Source organism: Takifugu rubripes, chromosome 20 (assembly GCF_901000725.2).
Source record: "Takifugu rubripes chromosome 20, fTakRub1.2, whole genome shotgun sequence".
NCBI lineage: Eukaryota > Metazoa > Chordata > Actinopteri > Tetraodontiformes > Tetraodontidae > Takifugu > Takifugu rubripes.
Genome location: NC_042304.1, coordinates 13541269 through 13556712, shown reverse-complemented (window position 1 = coordinate 13556712; position 15444 = coordinate 13541269). Strand labels below are relative to the sequence as shown.

The 15444-nt window shown below is 42.5% G+C and overlaps 1 protein-coding gene across 2 annotated transcripts in view; it reads right to left on the bottom strand.

Moving 5' to 3' along the window:
- The window catches only part of anos1b (anosmin 1b), a 28802-nt gene extending 15592 nt beyond the window's left edge, over positions 1–13210 (bottom strand). Inside the window, exons 1-2 of one of the 2 annotated variants that reach the window (XM_011619755.2) lie at positions 12887–13210; positions 5413–5460 (exon numbers count right to left, since the gene is read on the bottom strand). In XM_011619755.2, the coding sequence (XP_011618057.2) occupies positions 5413–5460; positions 12887–13063 (225 nt within the window). In that variant the 5' untranslated portion in view covers positions 13064–13210. The remainder of the gene's footprint in view (positions 1–5412; positions 5461–12886) is intronic. The other variant, XM_003978439.3, reaches the window with a different exon arrangement.
- Positions 13211–15444: the final 2234 nt, after the last annotated feature.

The window sequence follows — 15444 nt, the reverse complement described above, 5'->3', positions numbered from 1 at the left end:
CAGGAGTTTGATTTTCATTCCTTTCCACTCTTCAACATCCCTGTTCCTCAACCCCCCTCCGCCCTTTTTCTAATCCTCCGCTCTTTTAGACTCCTGTCTTCACATTATCACTCCCCTTTTCTACCCCGTGACCCTCTTTTTTTCTGCACGCTTCTTTAGTTTCTTTCTTTCTTTCTGAGCACAACATGCCTCCTCCTAACTACTGCTGCTTTTTGCTTCATTCCTCTTTCAGCCACGGCACTAAATCTGTTTTATTCCCATCTGTTATTTATATCTATATCTCCTATTGATACCAAATATCGTTCACTTGGTTCCACCACATGTGGAGTTTGGATTCAAATTGGCATCTCTAATTACCTTTAATTGCGAGTGTGTGAAAGAATGATGTGTGCCCTGAGCTGGGTATTCCTGCCTGTCTCTTAGTGACCACTGTGATTGGCTTCGTCACCCCCTTTGACCCCAATTAGGACTAATTGGTGGTTAACAGAAAATGGATAGATGACGTAATTCATTATGAACCCGAAATGCCTCAAAACTATCTAATAAAACATTGAATGAGTATGTTTCATTCTTTGTAGCCAGAGAAAAATGGGAATTGAGGCTTACTGAGCATATTTGTGGTGTATACATGCTGCTCAGCATACTCTCAAATATCATCTCGATGCTGTAAATCACTGCAAACTACATGGAGGGCATTTGCGTAAGGGGAGCGGAGAGATGAACTAACACTTGGCCTTGCAGGCGACATGATGAGTTACGCCTGCAACAGACTCAGCAGGGGTCCGAGACGTTACTGCTTAACACACCGACACACACGCGGAAACAACAGCAAAGATTAACGACGGCAGCATTACGTGTGTGCGTGCGCGGTTTGCATAGGTGCTCCGGAGATATCTGCGTGATAATTAATCACGTGCACACCTTGTCTCTCGGCCCTCCTCTGGCCTCTCCTGCCGTTTTATGGCCTCACCTGCCACGATAGAGGGATGACAGCCACACTCAAGCAGAAGGAGGGGAGGAAACGGGAGACGGAGTGGAGGAGAGATGTGGTTTTCAGGGAGGGGGGAAAGAGGTGAGTGTCAGTTGAAAAGCAGAGAAGAGATGAAAGACGAACAGGGAAACAGGTCCATAAGGTAGAGAAGGAGGGAGAGAGCAGCAGACCAGATGTACACGCTTCCCATACATGGTCTGCAGTTCAGTAATGTGAAAGAAAGACCTGTTTGGATGACATCAGTTGCTCAGAAATGATGCCTTTCACTAGATCTATGTTTAGCACATGAATTTGGACGTCACTTGTATATTTCCATCAGCGTTGGTGCAAAAATGCTGCATGAATGCCCTTTTCTCTGGATGCCTCTGGATAAATCACTCCATGTGCCCTTTCAGATTTTTCTTCAGGTGAATGATCAAACACCCTCTCAGGTGGTCCAGCATGTCATTTTATATGATGTAGTGCCTAAACTGGTACGCTTCCACATGGAGAGCTGTTCAGAGAAGACAAGCAATCTTTCAGATTTCAATTGTGAAGCCCTCAGATTTATTGTTTTCTTTTTAAAGAGCAAACATAATGTTTACTATTCAGCCTCTACTCATAGAGCGTTATTATGTCAGTATTCTTTGTTAATAGATTTTAATTAGACCAATATATCTTCAATCACTGTACCTGCATGTGTGAATGTCTTGAAAGTTTGTTCATAAAATATATCGTCAATCATGGTGGTACAAGATGAAGTTAGTAGGCTTCATCATGGTAGAAATACAATTAAGATAATGAAAAGATGCTTTTCTTGTCTGTCCTTGTTTAGAAGAGATAGCATCTGGGAATGGCATGCTAGCAAATGAACCACTTTTCCTTGTAATTTCATTTAAGGTGGGTTTTTTTTCCCGCTACTGTGGACCAAAATGAACAGCATGTAAACCGCAGGCAGACGCCTTCACATAAACTGAAAGAGCTGAGTTGTTGTCAAATTTGCAGCCTTGCGGTTGGGTTTCGCATATTCCTGCAATGATGTGAGTAAAAAGTCATTTGTATTTACTTTGCTGTTATGAGATGAATTTGGCTTTGAGGTTCAAACGGTCTGCCGTACATTTTTGGGACATTCTGTATTTATTGTATATATGTCTTTCGTAAACATAGTTTTCTGTATACTGCACCACAATACTGCTGCTAAAATGATCTGCCGGTCCCCATTTTAACCTACACATCAAAATGTAACATCACACACTGAGCTGAACATAAGGCAGAAACATTCCACGTCAGATATACGCTAAAAAACGTCCAGATTTTTGGTGACTGATTTAGGGGAAGAGAGGGGCACTGTTTGATCTTTAGTGGGATTACTGGCTGTATAACGGGAAATCTACCAGGCCATACCTCAGGTGACAGGTGATATATCGCATTTTTCTAACGTAGCGCACAGCTGAACGGTAACAAGACAGAAGCAGCGAGGTACTATGATGCTAACACAGCAAATATTGGATACCTGACTGACCACATGCAAAATGGTTCCACCTGGTTTTAACTTTAATGCAAACCTGTTGAGAACCAGTAATGAGGGAGGAGGATGGAACACCGACTTGATAGTTCTTCTCCTTTGTTCTCCTTCAGACCTGTTTATTAGTTGGCATCCCGCTGGAGCACACAGCTGGTGCACATTACTATATCTATGTGTGTGTGTGTGTGTGTGTGTGTGTGTGTGTCTGTGTGTGAGAGAGAGAGAGAGAGAGAGAGAGAGAGAGAGAGAGAGAAAAGAGATAAAAGAATAAAGAGAAGGACAGATGGAGCATTTGAGCGAGGGCTGCAGTTCAGTTTTAGTGAACTCCCGTGTGTGTTTCCATGAGGGTCCACTGTCTTTGTGACATGAACCATATGTGCTGGAGCAGAACATGTGGTGTGTGTGTGTATGTGTGTGTGCGTTTGTGGACGGGACGCTCAGCTAGTTCTGCTGTAAAACACTTCCTGATCCTGAATTTGTACGGTGCTGTCCTGAGAAAATCATTTCCACATTAGCAGTTGGCCAGTGGAGATTTAATAATGTAAAGGATAATAAAACAAGAAAAATGTGAAATTAGTTAAATATAAATACCCAATGTGGGGCCAATTATGACCGCTAAATAAAATATTTGAAAATATCTAATTGCCTGGGTGCAACAGGAGCCCAGTTTTCCTTCCTGGAAGTGAAAATCTGTCTTTCGTTGGCCTGGTACAGTGGAACAGACAGAACATGCGAGGCCGATGCTGTCAATCACGACAAATGAGCTCGGCTCCCTTCATTTCCTTTAAGGTCAGAATGACTGTGACTCTGCCGATTTCCAGCCTGTCGGGTAACACGCAGGAAATGTGGATAATGTACTTAAAGCTTCATTCGCCATTTCATCACCAGTAAATGTCAGTGATGAAGAGAACAAAGAACACTCATTTTAAAGCGCTGATATCAGTGCAATGATGACAGGGAGTAAATTGAGTTCTTTGTCCTCTCTTCTCTCCTCTATTCTCCTCTCGTAGTCCCTCCTATCAAATCCCAGCACATGGGAGCATTACAGGGTGTTGTCCTCTACTGTTCTATTCAATATTTTGATTAATCTCCCTCCATTATTGCTCAGGACTTGGATATGTGCTTTTCCGCTTTAATTTATTTTCCTTGGACCGCCGCAGCGACTTATACAAATTATGGCTACGGCCATTTTCAACAGTGAGAAACAGTGAGAATTATTAATCCTGAAATTCAAACAAGTGTGGACAGCCGCTGTCCGTGCCTGTGTACTATCAGGCTGTCTGAGAGGGAAACTGTGGTTTAAACAGTGTCAGCCAGACAGCCGCCACTGGCCAGTCTCAGAGACAGTTGTTAGGTGTCCATTAAAGCACCGCAGCACTTTGACTTCACGCACGTGTAAAAGAAACACAGTTTGTGAAGTTTAGACACAAAAAAACTCTTAATATAGAAGTAAAGACAGCAAAGTTGAAAGGTCAAAGGAGCTGTCGAGTTGTATTTTTGTTCTAGGTGTTAGGAAGGGGGGCTGAAAGTTGATGTCTGATGTTTTAGGGGGGCCGTGCCCTTGGCTGTTGTTGACATTAACCCTGGCTGACCTACTGACACACACTTCTGATATACGCACTAACCAAAGAAGAGCGCCCACTTTCACACCTATTTCTCACTTTTTCTTTATCCGGCTGACATGTGCGTTTGTGCTAAAACCTGGGAATGAAGTAAAATACGATTCAGGTGTGCTCTCGGTTGGGACGGAGCCTTTAACAGGCCTGAACCTGAACGGGGAGTTCAGGAAAGACATCAATAACAAAGCAGACACCATCTTTCAAGACGTCTTTAAGACCGGGTTCGGTAAATAAGGAGAAGACACACAGAACGCTTCGCTGAGAGATATAAATCCATTCAGGGCAGCATTTTCAAAGAGGTGAAAATGTGAAGACTGGTTTTAATGGTTTTAAAATCTTATCCATCTAAAGGGTGGACGGGGAAAGAACTGTAGCGAGCTGGTTCAAACTGTAGCTTAGTGGACAGGCTGGCAGCTAAAAATACAACACATGGAAACTCCTCTTCAATCAAACAATGAATTACCACAAGTTAACACACACGTACACACACACACACCGTGAAACCAAGTGAATAAACGGCTCCAGGCTGGATAATAAGGATATAGAAAAGGATGTTATTTCAACAAAAAACACAACCTTTGCTCTCGCAGCAGCCGTGCAGTGGGTGTAGGGATTCTAAAGCCAGAAAAGGGACGACGTATACCAGCGCAGGGATTCCTGTGTGCTATCAGACTCACCGCTATAATACACCTTAAAAATTCAAGATGGCTTTCAATAATCGCTTGCTAAATCAGCTGCCATTTAAATATGTTATTCAGTGAAACGTGATGCAACGTAAATATGGCAAAATGGTTACGGTACTTTATTACATTTTACATAACGTCCTGTAATACACATTTTATTTATGCGCGAACCAATCAGAAATGCATACTCTTCGTGACTTTGCTAACACTGGCAACGGCGTGCTTACACTGCAGCGAGGCCAAGAAAAACCTGTCCATTTTGTTTAATGTGCAATGAAAAGGGACCCGTAACATCTGCACATAAGTTCTCATTTACACCAAATGCATCACAGGTTGGGGTTCACGTAATGGCGGTGATCATCTGATGTAGCTTTAGGAAGAAGTGCCTGTCCTGTCTTCATTCATGTGTTCATAATTCAATATTTTTTTAATCTAAAATAGTCACTGCTGGGTGGAAAGGTCAGTTAGCAGGAGAGTAATGCCCAGTCTTTGCCACAGGCTTGATTAGAGTTCTGAATGGCTTAAAGACTTGGTTGTAGGGTCGGTCACATTTGGGTAAACTTTTGTGGTCGTTGATGGAAATAAAAGTGCACGGCATCTCAAGCGTTTATTTACCTGAGCACAGCGTCTGTGGCTGTCGCACCAATCCAGAACTTGGTCGCTCTGGAAGAGAGAAAGAGAGAGAGGATGATGGTTACAACAAGCAGAGACGTATTTTCCCCACATCACCTTAAACATCCAGGTAACGATGGTAACAGGGATTAAGATGATACACGCACACTGTCCATGAGGTACAACTACAGCTATTCACTCCTGAACACACACACACACACACACACACACACACACACACACACACACATATTTTATGTAGCCTCTGTGCTTGAGGTATAATGAGGGTTAAAGGGTTAGAGACAGGGTAACAGTGTAGAGGTCAGAGGTAAGAGATTAGGGGGTTACAGGTTTTCAAGGAACAAAAGCTGCTAAATTGACTTGTTCACTCTTATTATTCGAAACAGATGCAAAATGACAACTTGGGCGAAATACAATCTAATGCTAAACTGAAAAATGAAGATTTACTTCTTTCCAAATCCCTGCGGGGCTGCTGCAGGTAACAGCTCTCTCCTCACTCAGAAGTCGAAGTGTTTTTTTCACCAAAGTCAGGGTGAGAGTTAGGCTGCGACACCTTTTGCAGGAGCACTTGCTGGACAGTGTAGTAAGGAGAGTTTATTTAATGCTCTTAGATGTGGAGGCCTTCGTCCCTCTATTTTTGTAAATTTCCACCAACAACAGGCCATGAGTCACTGTCTTATGGAGACACCCCCATTGGGCATACGTGTGAAAACATTCAGTATTCCAAGTACTCGGCAAAACCTCTTTCCTTTCACATCTTTCCATGTGTACAGCTGCTTCATTTTGCCTGAATGCTAAGCTGAGAGAAAGGGAAGTGCTGTTTGGCCCATGATGTTTGGCCAAGGATTGGCCCCTTCAAACCCAAAAATACAGTTGAGGAAGAAACCCCTGACCTCCCACCAAGGTGAAGATGAGACCACCATCTCCTGTAAGGATAAATAAGACAAAAGAGCAATAACAGGCTGTTGTTGGAGTCATGACTAAATCTCTGATGAATAAATTAGTCTTGGGTCTGTGGGGAAGGAGTGAAGAACACATGAGAGGATAAACAGCGATACAGTCGGTGTCATGGTATCACTACGGAGGCAGGAAAACACCTATTTGCCTCTTGTCCCCCTGTGTTTAAGTCACTCTCTAGATAAGAAACATATATCAAATCATGCATTTGATTCCAATGACTAAACCTTTGTGGCTCCACCCTGCCTTTGTCCACATCGCAGGACTTCCACATGTCCGTCATTCGACTTAAGGATCTAACATTAACATATCTGACAGATGGCGGATCCTTACGTCATCCAGATCCAGGTTATTCTTTAAAAAATGGCCAATAATACGTAGCAGCAGCAGTCAGTCATCAGTGTAGAGCTTAGACAGAGTTCCTAATTGCGACTACAAGCCTTATGATGTTGTGAATGTGTTTATGCATTTGAAGGAAACCTTATTGGTTGAGTGCTGCAGGAATAGAGACAATGACGCTGCCTGGAGAAACCTTGAAGAGTTTCTTGGCGTTGGAATCATTCCGTTCATGTTACAAAACAGGACCTTATAAAAAAGTAGTCTTTACAAGAGTGCGGGAAGGTGAATAAAAGAAAGAAATAGTCAGGACGGAGCTTTAAAATTAAAATAATCAGCGTGTTTGATGATTTAAACAGTCTGGTGTCTAACATACAGCCCTTCTATGGTTCTAGAGGTCACATTAGTCATCTTTGGAAGTTGTTATATTGCTGCGCGTGAGTGATACGACACCAAATGGGTTGGATTCACAATCATAACCACGTTAATCATAATCAATTTCACATTGCAGGCGTAATAATTTCTCATACTTTCCAGAATACCGTGATGTCGAAATTTCCCGCGAATACATCACGTATTGAAAAAAATCGAATTTTCCATACTGTTTACTCCAGGTGCGTTTCCCATTTTCTGAGGTAAGAACGAGGCAGGTACAGCCTGCCTCTGTCTGTCAGTGCCTGGCTTTCATGGGTCCCCCTCCACCGTTACCAGTGCTTGTAAAAACGACCAGGGGGAATTTAAAAATAATGGTGACAATTTACAACAGACGTTCCATTCAAAGAAACTTAGAGGCCTTTTTAAACATCTCCAGATTTTCGCTAAGGGGATATAAAGCTGCTATCCCCCCGCTGGCCTCACATCTTCATTCTTCCTCTAAATCTTTGTCACGCTCTCTTTCTTTTTCTGTTTTCCTCGCAATAACAGCCCCCTTTTTCTGTCGCTGCTCCACACACGTGGAAGCACGCACACACACACACACACATGCACGCACGCACATGCATCCCAAGTCAATTTCATGGGACATACTTGCTGTCAGAGCCAATAAGGGCAGTTTGGATGGGCCTGTGTGCCGTATGCCTATTAAACGGTGGTCAGAATCGGGGTGTCTCTGCCTGTCTGTGGCAAAGCAGCTGCACATGTTGAGTATGCCGGAGAAAGGACGGGCGGATTGGAAGAAGGTGGCCAGAATAAAGAAAGCTGGATGTGGGAAACTGGGAGGAAATTGGAGGCAGGGAGGAGGTTAAAAAGAACAGATGGAGACAGATGTAAACAGGTAGAAAATAGACAGAGACGAAGGGAAGAAACTGGCAAGAAGAAGGGGATGGTAGCAGTACAGGAAGAAGAAATAAAGACTGTTGGACAAGCATGCATTTTAACACATATTTTAATGATAGGAAAGGTTTTATTGGTATTTCTACATCAGTGGGAGAACATTTTAAAAAACCTTTGTGGTGATGAAAGGGTCTTTTTTTTAATCTAAAAGCCCAAGTGAGACCTACATTTGGGAACAACGGATTTAATGGTTGAAACACTTGCGATAAATTAAAAACAAACCTCACACAGTTGCTCACAAGAGCCCTTGCATGGAGAGCATCATGAGGCTGTCACTTGGCTCCAGCGCATGATGTACGACTTGGGACGAAACTGCGCAAGAACGCCATTTCATTTTAATCACGGATTTCCTCATGTCTGGATTTCACACCAACGTTTTAAAACGCAGGACCTGAAACTCTCCAACAGGAGAAATTTGTCCCGGTCTCCACATGAGAGACCTGTCAGAAGCACAAGGGGCTCCAGAAGTAAGAACCCTGGCACCAAAAGACTTCCACATGGTTTAGATGACTGGTGAGCCCACGGTGAGGGATGTCAGAGAACAACAAGCTGATGCATGAGCAGGAACAAAACACACAAAAACATGCGTGGCCAACATACAGGCGCACAGCTGCGCACACCCGAGTTTGAGAGAGTGAGATATAAATTACACATCTGCCAGATGCAGCGATAAAAGGGCGAGTGTGTCTGAAAGAGAGGCCAGCGGTGTGTGTGCATGTGCGTGCGTGCATTATGGTAAGTCTATTTAACACGAGGCATTAACTTTTCTAATCATTCCCAGATGACCAGAGGGAGATGCACACACTGCCTTGTGCTGCAAGCGTGTGTTGTTTTTCATGACTAACAACGGGAATCTAAATGTTCATCTAAAACCCCCAAAGTGCGGTCTGAAGAGCCCCCGCAGAAGCACCTATAATCTGTGTGTCTGCGCTTGTGTTTGTGTGTCGTCTGTTTGTGTTTGTGGTTCCCGACATCCTGTAAACAACAAGCATCATGACACGGTGGTTGTTCCACAGCGCTGAAGCTTGGCCCCGCACCACAATTACGTGCACGTCTGTCATCCCGCTTCAGTTTATCCTTGAAAAAAATCTGTAATTGGAGCAAAAAGTTCCTTTAGGAGAATCCTGGTTTAATCCCTTTATTACTTACTTAAATTAAAAGATAACGATTCCTAAAAAGGAGGCGCCTGCTGTCTTATCTTAACCAAGGGATTTTTAAGAGATGGTAATTAGCTCATCCTGGCAGCAAACACATAATTCTCTGTAAAACTGTGTTTAGTCTGCTGATTCAACAGACTGTACTAATAAATCCAGCGATCCATATGGATCGTCGTGCGTTCCGCCCAGCAGAGGCTTATTCTGCAGCCTACCACTAGGGGGTAAGTGGAATTCTTCATGCACCTCACAGATCTTTTACATCCTCACAGATTCAATAGCTCAAGTATCATATATAATGAGTTCAAGAGCCTGTTTTTCTGGCTGAAATAATAAATCTGTGCAGCTCTCTGCTTTGAAATTCCAGCTGTGTTTTAATGTCTTGGAATTCCTCGTCTCGTCAGGTGAGAGTGGTTCTGTGCCACCCCAAATTTATCGCCACCTGGTCCCGCCGATCAAATGACAAAGCGGCAGAAAGGAGCAGAGGCAAATCAAACCGGCCTTTGTCTCTCTGACTGTCTCTCTGCATACCTGTATGTGTGCAGCACCTGTCTGCGGGCCTCCGACCGACCAACCGTCTCTGTCCCCGACTGTGGTTGCCGGCCTGACTTTATCTCCCCGTCTGCATCGGTGCAACCTGACCTGCCCGATGTCCCGGGTCTTTTTCAGAGCATGACTGGCTGGCTGGCTGGCTGACCTTTGGGCTGATTAGAGTTACCTACCGCAGAGCAGCAGGGACTCACAAACACATGCACGCACACACAAACATAACTGCACAGGCAGCTTATTCAGCGTGCAACTGACCAGAACCCTTGGCTTGAACCACGAACCATCCACTCATCATCACTACAGTCCTGTGAGTGTGTCAGACATGCAGTCTAATCTCATTCACTAGCTGTTTTGGCCAGGCTGCAGTTTTTCCTTATTTTTAGGCGTTTACATCAATGGAGGGATTTGGGAATATGACAAAATACCAGCAAACATGCTCATGTACACACACACAAAGAGCTATAATTACACTATTACGCCATAGAAGGGAAAGTAGTGGAAAACCCAAAGAAGCAGAAGCACAAAGAGGTGTAAATAGAAAACGGGTGACTCACATTCTAGTGGCTACCCACACATACAATGAGAGAAAAATGAGCCAAAACCCAGAGTTCCTCCACATGAAGCCAGAGGAAAGAGTGTGGTGACAGAGCAGGATGAGGAGAGCTTTACTTCCACTCGCCAGTTTTATAGTTACTGGAGATGTTATAACAAGTGTCAGACTGTTAGGTGTTCCCTTCTGGAAATAAATGAGTGCTATCAAAGAAAGTCTTTTCTACCCATGAATCACTGTCTGAAACGAGGTCCAGGGCGAAACGCTGCACCCCAAAATGTGGCTGAGGGGAAATTGTAGAGGGTTGTCTTCCCCCCGACACACAATGTGTCACTATGTACTGGAAATCTTGGTCTTTGTTCTATTCCTCTCAGCCTTGTTAATATACTCACATTCTGTTCTTCAATTAAGCATTTTTTTTATTGTTTATTTTACAAAATGACAGATTGTGATTTCTATTACAGCTTTTGCCTCAGTAAACCTCAAAGATATTAACTTTATTATTGGCGTAAAACAGAATAATAGGGAATTCGATGGAGAGAAGCTGATGGAAACCCTAAAGAAATATTTCTAAGAAATTATCAATCAAACTCATTATTGCTGAAGTCAGCATCAAAATATTATGAATGAATACTTCAAACAGACTTGATGTCCCTCAAGCTATAAAATATTTCATGGTTGCGAAGCATTGCATCAAATTAAGATGCTACTTAAATGATTGAATCAATGGAAAAATGCAGTAGTTGTGAACAGGTTAAGTCCAGTACCATCTGTTGGAACCAAAATACCGTTCTATAAATCTGAGGCAGTGCAGCATGTTGGACTGGTTCAGCGAAGCAGCTGCGGGAGCTAATGTTACAGCACATCTTTGCTGCAGGATCCTGGCCTAGACCCCGATCAGAGAGGCCAAACTAGAAACCCAATCAAGTCAAATCAAGGTGGAAATTATGATATTACATACCTGCATAGAGTGAGTCAGCCTCCACAGCAGAGGTGAAACAGCAGGGAAAAGGCAGCTTTATTAGACATATAGGCATTGGACTAAATAAATGTTCACACGACACGATAATCAGATCAGTCATGTTGAGGAATGATTTTAAAAAATCATAATAAAGAAAATTAACTTAATACACATGATCCATCTCCTCGTCTTTTCCATTCCCTCTGTTCAATCCTCAACATCTGACTACTGTACTGCACTTCATAAAATTTAAATTACAGTTTCTAGTTCTCACACCTCCATTGTGAAGCCTTACCACACACACACACACACACTCGTGCACACACACACTGCTGAAGGAGTCATCCAGGGGACACCCTCATTAACCAATGCACAGGTGTCTGCATTCATTCCTAAACGACCAAAGACCAAACTTAAACCACTGCAAGTCCCAAACACACACACACACACACACACATGCATAGAGTTCCTGCTACACTGCTCAGAGTCACTGGGGCTAAACAACTGTGTAGTTAATGACTTTCCCACCCACTGCACAGCATGAACATGTTGAAGCCGTTAACGATAAGTGGCTTTTTCGAACGTGGTAACGTCCCGATGTCCTGTTAATCTCACATTCCTCCCGACAAAGGCCAGAGAACATGGGCCAGCGACTTCCCCAAGATGAGTAACTTTCTCAACCGCAGCGCCGAAATCCTCTTTCGGGTTATAATGACAACTATTGACTTGACTGATGAAAACTACTCTTGAAACGGGTTTCAGAAAACTTTAAATATCCGGGTGCAAAGTGCAGCGCTGGGCTCTGCGCATGAGCTCTCAGCTGATCCGAAATTGCAGAATAACATTCCACTAAGTGGCCTTTGTTTCTGTTAAGACCCAAAGGAAAATTGGACAGTGTTTTTAAAAGACTTGAATGGAAATGCAGATTTGTAATAACTACATACTGTATTTCTCCACTAGGGAACTCATTAATTGACAAGGATTTTATAGGATTTATAGGTATACTTGAAAGGCACAGTCAATGCCAAAACACAGAGCAGCCATCTGCAACCTGCTGTTAAAATTCAGCCCATTGTTATTTAAAGGTTTTTCCACTGTCTATATCTGACTGACTGCAAGTCTTTGGCTGGTCTCTGCTCCAGGGGAATAATAATAACAATAATAAATTTGAACTTAAAGTAGAAGCATTATTGTGCAACATGGCAGAATTGAGCATTCCATCATTCTGCCAGTTAACGCCGGCTCTTCATCAGGGAGTTAAACATTGGCACAAACTGCTTGAATACCATCGTACAGCCAGGTTAGGACTGGCATATACTGTACTGTCCTTATTTTGTTCCCATTGTTTTTCTTTCAGGTTTGCACATTTTGCAACACTGGCCTGTATGAAACAGCTACAGCGGCAGATTAACAAATGTTCATCATAATTACCAAGCAATGCCGGCAGCTTTACCAATAAAAATAATGATTTCATTAAAAAAAGAATCACCGCCCTCATTGCACCAGTTTTCCTTTCAACTAAACTAAAATAAATGATTGAGTGTGTTTTATATGGGACCATTTTATGTCATCCTCTGGATGGAGATCAGGTTTAAGGCAAACAAATGAGGTTTGTACCTGGAGGTGTCTGAAGGCGGCGGTGAGCTGAGTCATGTGCAGAGTCAGACACCTGGACGTGCATCTGGCGCTGTGGATCTTCTCCTGAACATCCTCCTGCTCCGGTGAGCTCCTGCGGGCGAGAGACACCGCCAACGCCGCGCACAGCAGCACCACACCGGCCCGACACGCACGCATGACACCCAGGACCCACGGACACAGCTGGAAGTGAATGAACGCGAGTTGACCGGTGAACTTCGCTCCCGCTGCTCGCGCGACTCTTCTTGGAGTTCAGAATGAAAACATCTGAGCTGCGCGCGAGGAGAGCAGAAGGCGGAAAAGCTCTTCCCTCCTCGCGGACACTCCCACCACTAGCCACGAGGACATCGTCCTCATCATCATCATCATCCTCATCATCATTATCACCACCTAAAAATGGCGTTCTTCTGACAGAAATGAACAATTAATGTCTATTTAGTGTGAGATAAAATATAGTATGTGTGTTATAGATGTATACATAGTATAATGTCTACTCTATAGCCGTCAATTATTAGGTTTATAACTTCCGTCACAGGAAACGGAAAACACCATTTTAAAGACAATAAATACTTGGTTTTTCATTGAAACGTTCCAAGAAAAACTCTGGTCGGAAATCAAAAAACGATCATATAAAAACAGCTGAGAGTGAAAAATCTTCCGCGCAATCATTCATGTGACGCCTTTGTTGTGTTCACATGGTTTAGGTCGTCCAGGTTGGAGGAAAAAAGGCGATATGATGAGGAATCTTCAAAGTAAATAACAGTCCATTTTCCAGTCTAAAACCCTTTGTTCTGAGGCCCCGTCTATAGCTGACTGTCTTCACCTGTCCAATAAAGTAAACATTGAAAAACGAGAGCAGTTTTGGTTGAAACATCTGCACACACAAGAGCAAGAAAAGTCACAGAAAGTACTTAAGCCTAATTGTACACATGCAGGCTATTGTTTTTGGGTCTATTAACACTTAAGTAATAGTATTGCCAAAAACAAACTTGCCTTTATAGTCTGGGAATTCTCTCCAAGACTAATTATTTAACCAGTCTAATAAAAGAGCATTCATTAATGGGAAAGAGACATGAAGAATGTTTTGGGCAAGGTGTCTGTCAATGAGCCAGTCGGTATGTTAGTCACTGCTTTTCACCGGCAACTGCTCAGCCAAGAGGGGCTTATTAGACCCAGGGCCAAGAAGAGATGTTTGGAACTCGTGGCTGAAAGCACAACCTGTTTATATGAAACTGTAACCCTGCTGAATAGTCATCTATGTTGGCAGTATGATGTAGACCTTCGTTTTGATGAAGGGAACTGTAAATGGAGACCTGTAAATATTTACTGTGCTCTGGCAGAACTATGTTCTTGGCCCAAAGCTTTATAGTCATTGTACAATAAAGCTTCATCCTGCTGGGGTAGATAATAGTATAGATGGGGTATAGATAATGTATGACAAGCAAGCTGAACTGTCTTTGTGTAGATGGTTTGTTTTTATGGATAGCATTTTGATAAATATTAATGTAGCTATGCATCATTTTGGTCTGCCTTTTGCTACTTTGATCCTACAATAGTGTTGTAGCTGTAACTTTGCAATGTAGTTTTATTTTCTTAAAGAAAGAAAGAAAGAAAGAAAGAAAGAAAGAAAGAAAGAAAGAAAGAAAGAAAGAAAGAAAGAAAGAAAGAAAGAAAGAAAGAAAGAAACTGAAATTCCGACTCCAAAATATCTCTTTGCTCTGCTGTTTTATTGAACTAATTGCTGTTCACTTAAATTAAATCAGTCAGTGACATTCAACAGATTTTTCACACTGATTTTACTCTTGACCAATTTTTTCCAGACTGGATATAAAACAGCCTGAAGCTGAAATCAAGAACCTTTTGGTCTGAATTATTGGCCCTCCATCATAGAATTCCAACACATTTCATCATACCAACCACCAGCAGAATTAACTACGCTTGTCAACTACAAAGTCTGCTTCCAATTATTTATTGTTTTATTTTTTTAATGTGTCACTGTGTTCAAAACACAGTCATCTAATGATCCCCAATCTATTTAACTGCCTCGGATGCAGTTTACATGTTATTGACATTTTTATTCAAAATTAATATTTATTAAAAATTATTTCCGACATCTGGGACTACTTGCAGCTAATCGATGGGTCTTTTGCCCTCAATGTCGTCAACTACCGTATCCAAGGACACAAAAGTCCCTCATGAAGAGCACTTGCTTATGTCACGCACAAAGGACTTTAGAAGGAGAAATAGCTTCTCTATGTGGATAATGTAAGTAATTGCAGTCTCAGTACGTCTAAAGGCATAAAAACGCTAAGAACAAGTCTCGCCTATGAAGCCACATTATGTTAGATGGAATTTAAATTTATTATTATTATTATATGATTATTGTTGTTATTGTTATTATTTTGATTATCGTTGTTATACATTTTTACAGGTATTTCTTTAAAGCAGTGTCTGCTGCAGTGTCATTCCACTCCAGTTGGCGGCGCTCGCGGCGCAGTCATCGCCAGAGGCGGAAATAAGGTGAACCGGAGCGCTGCCTT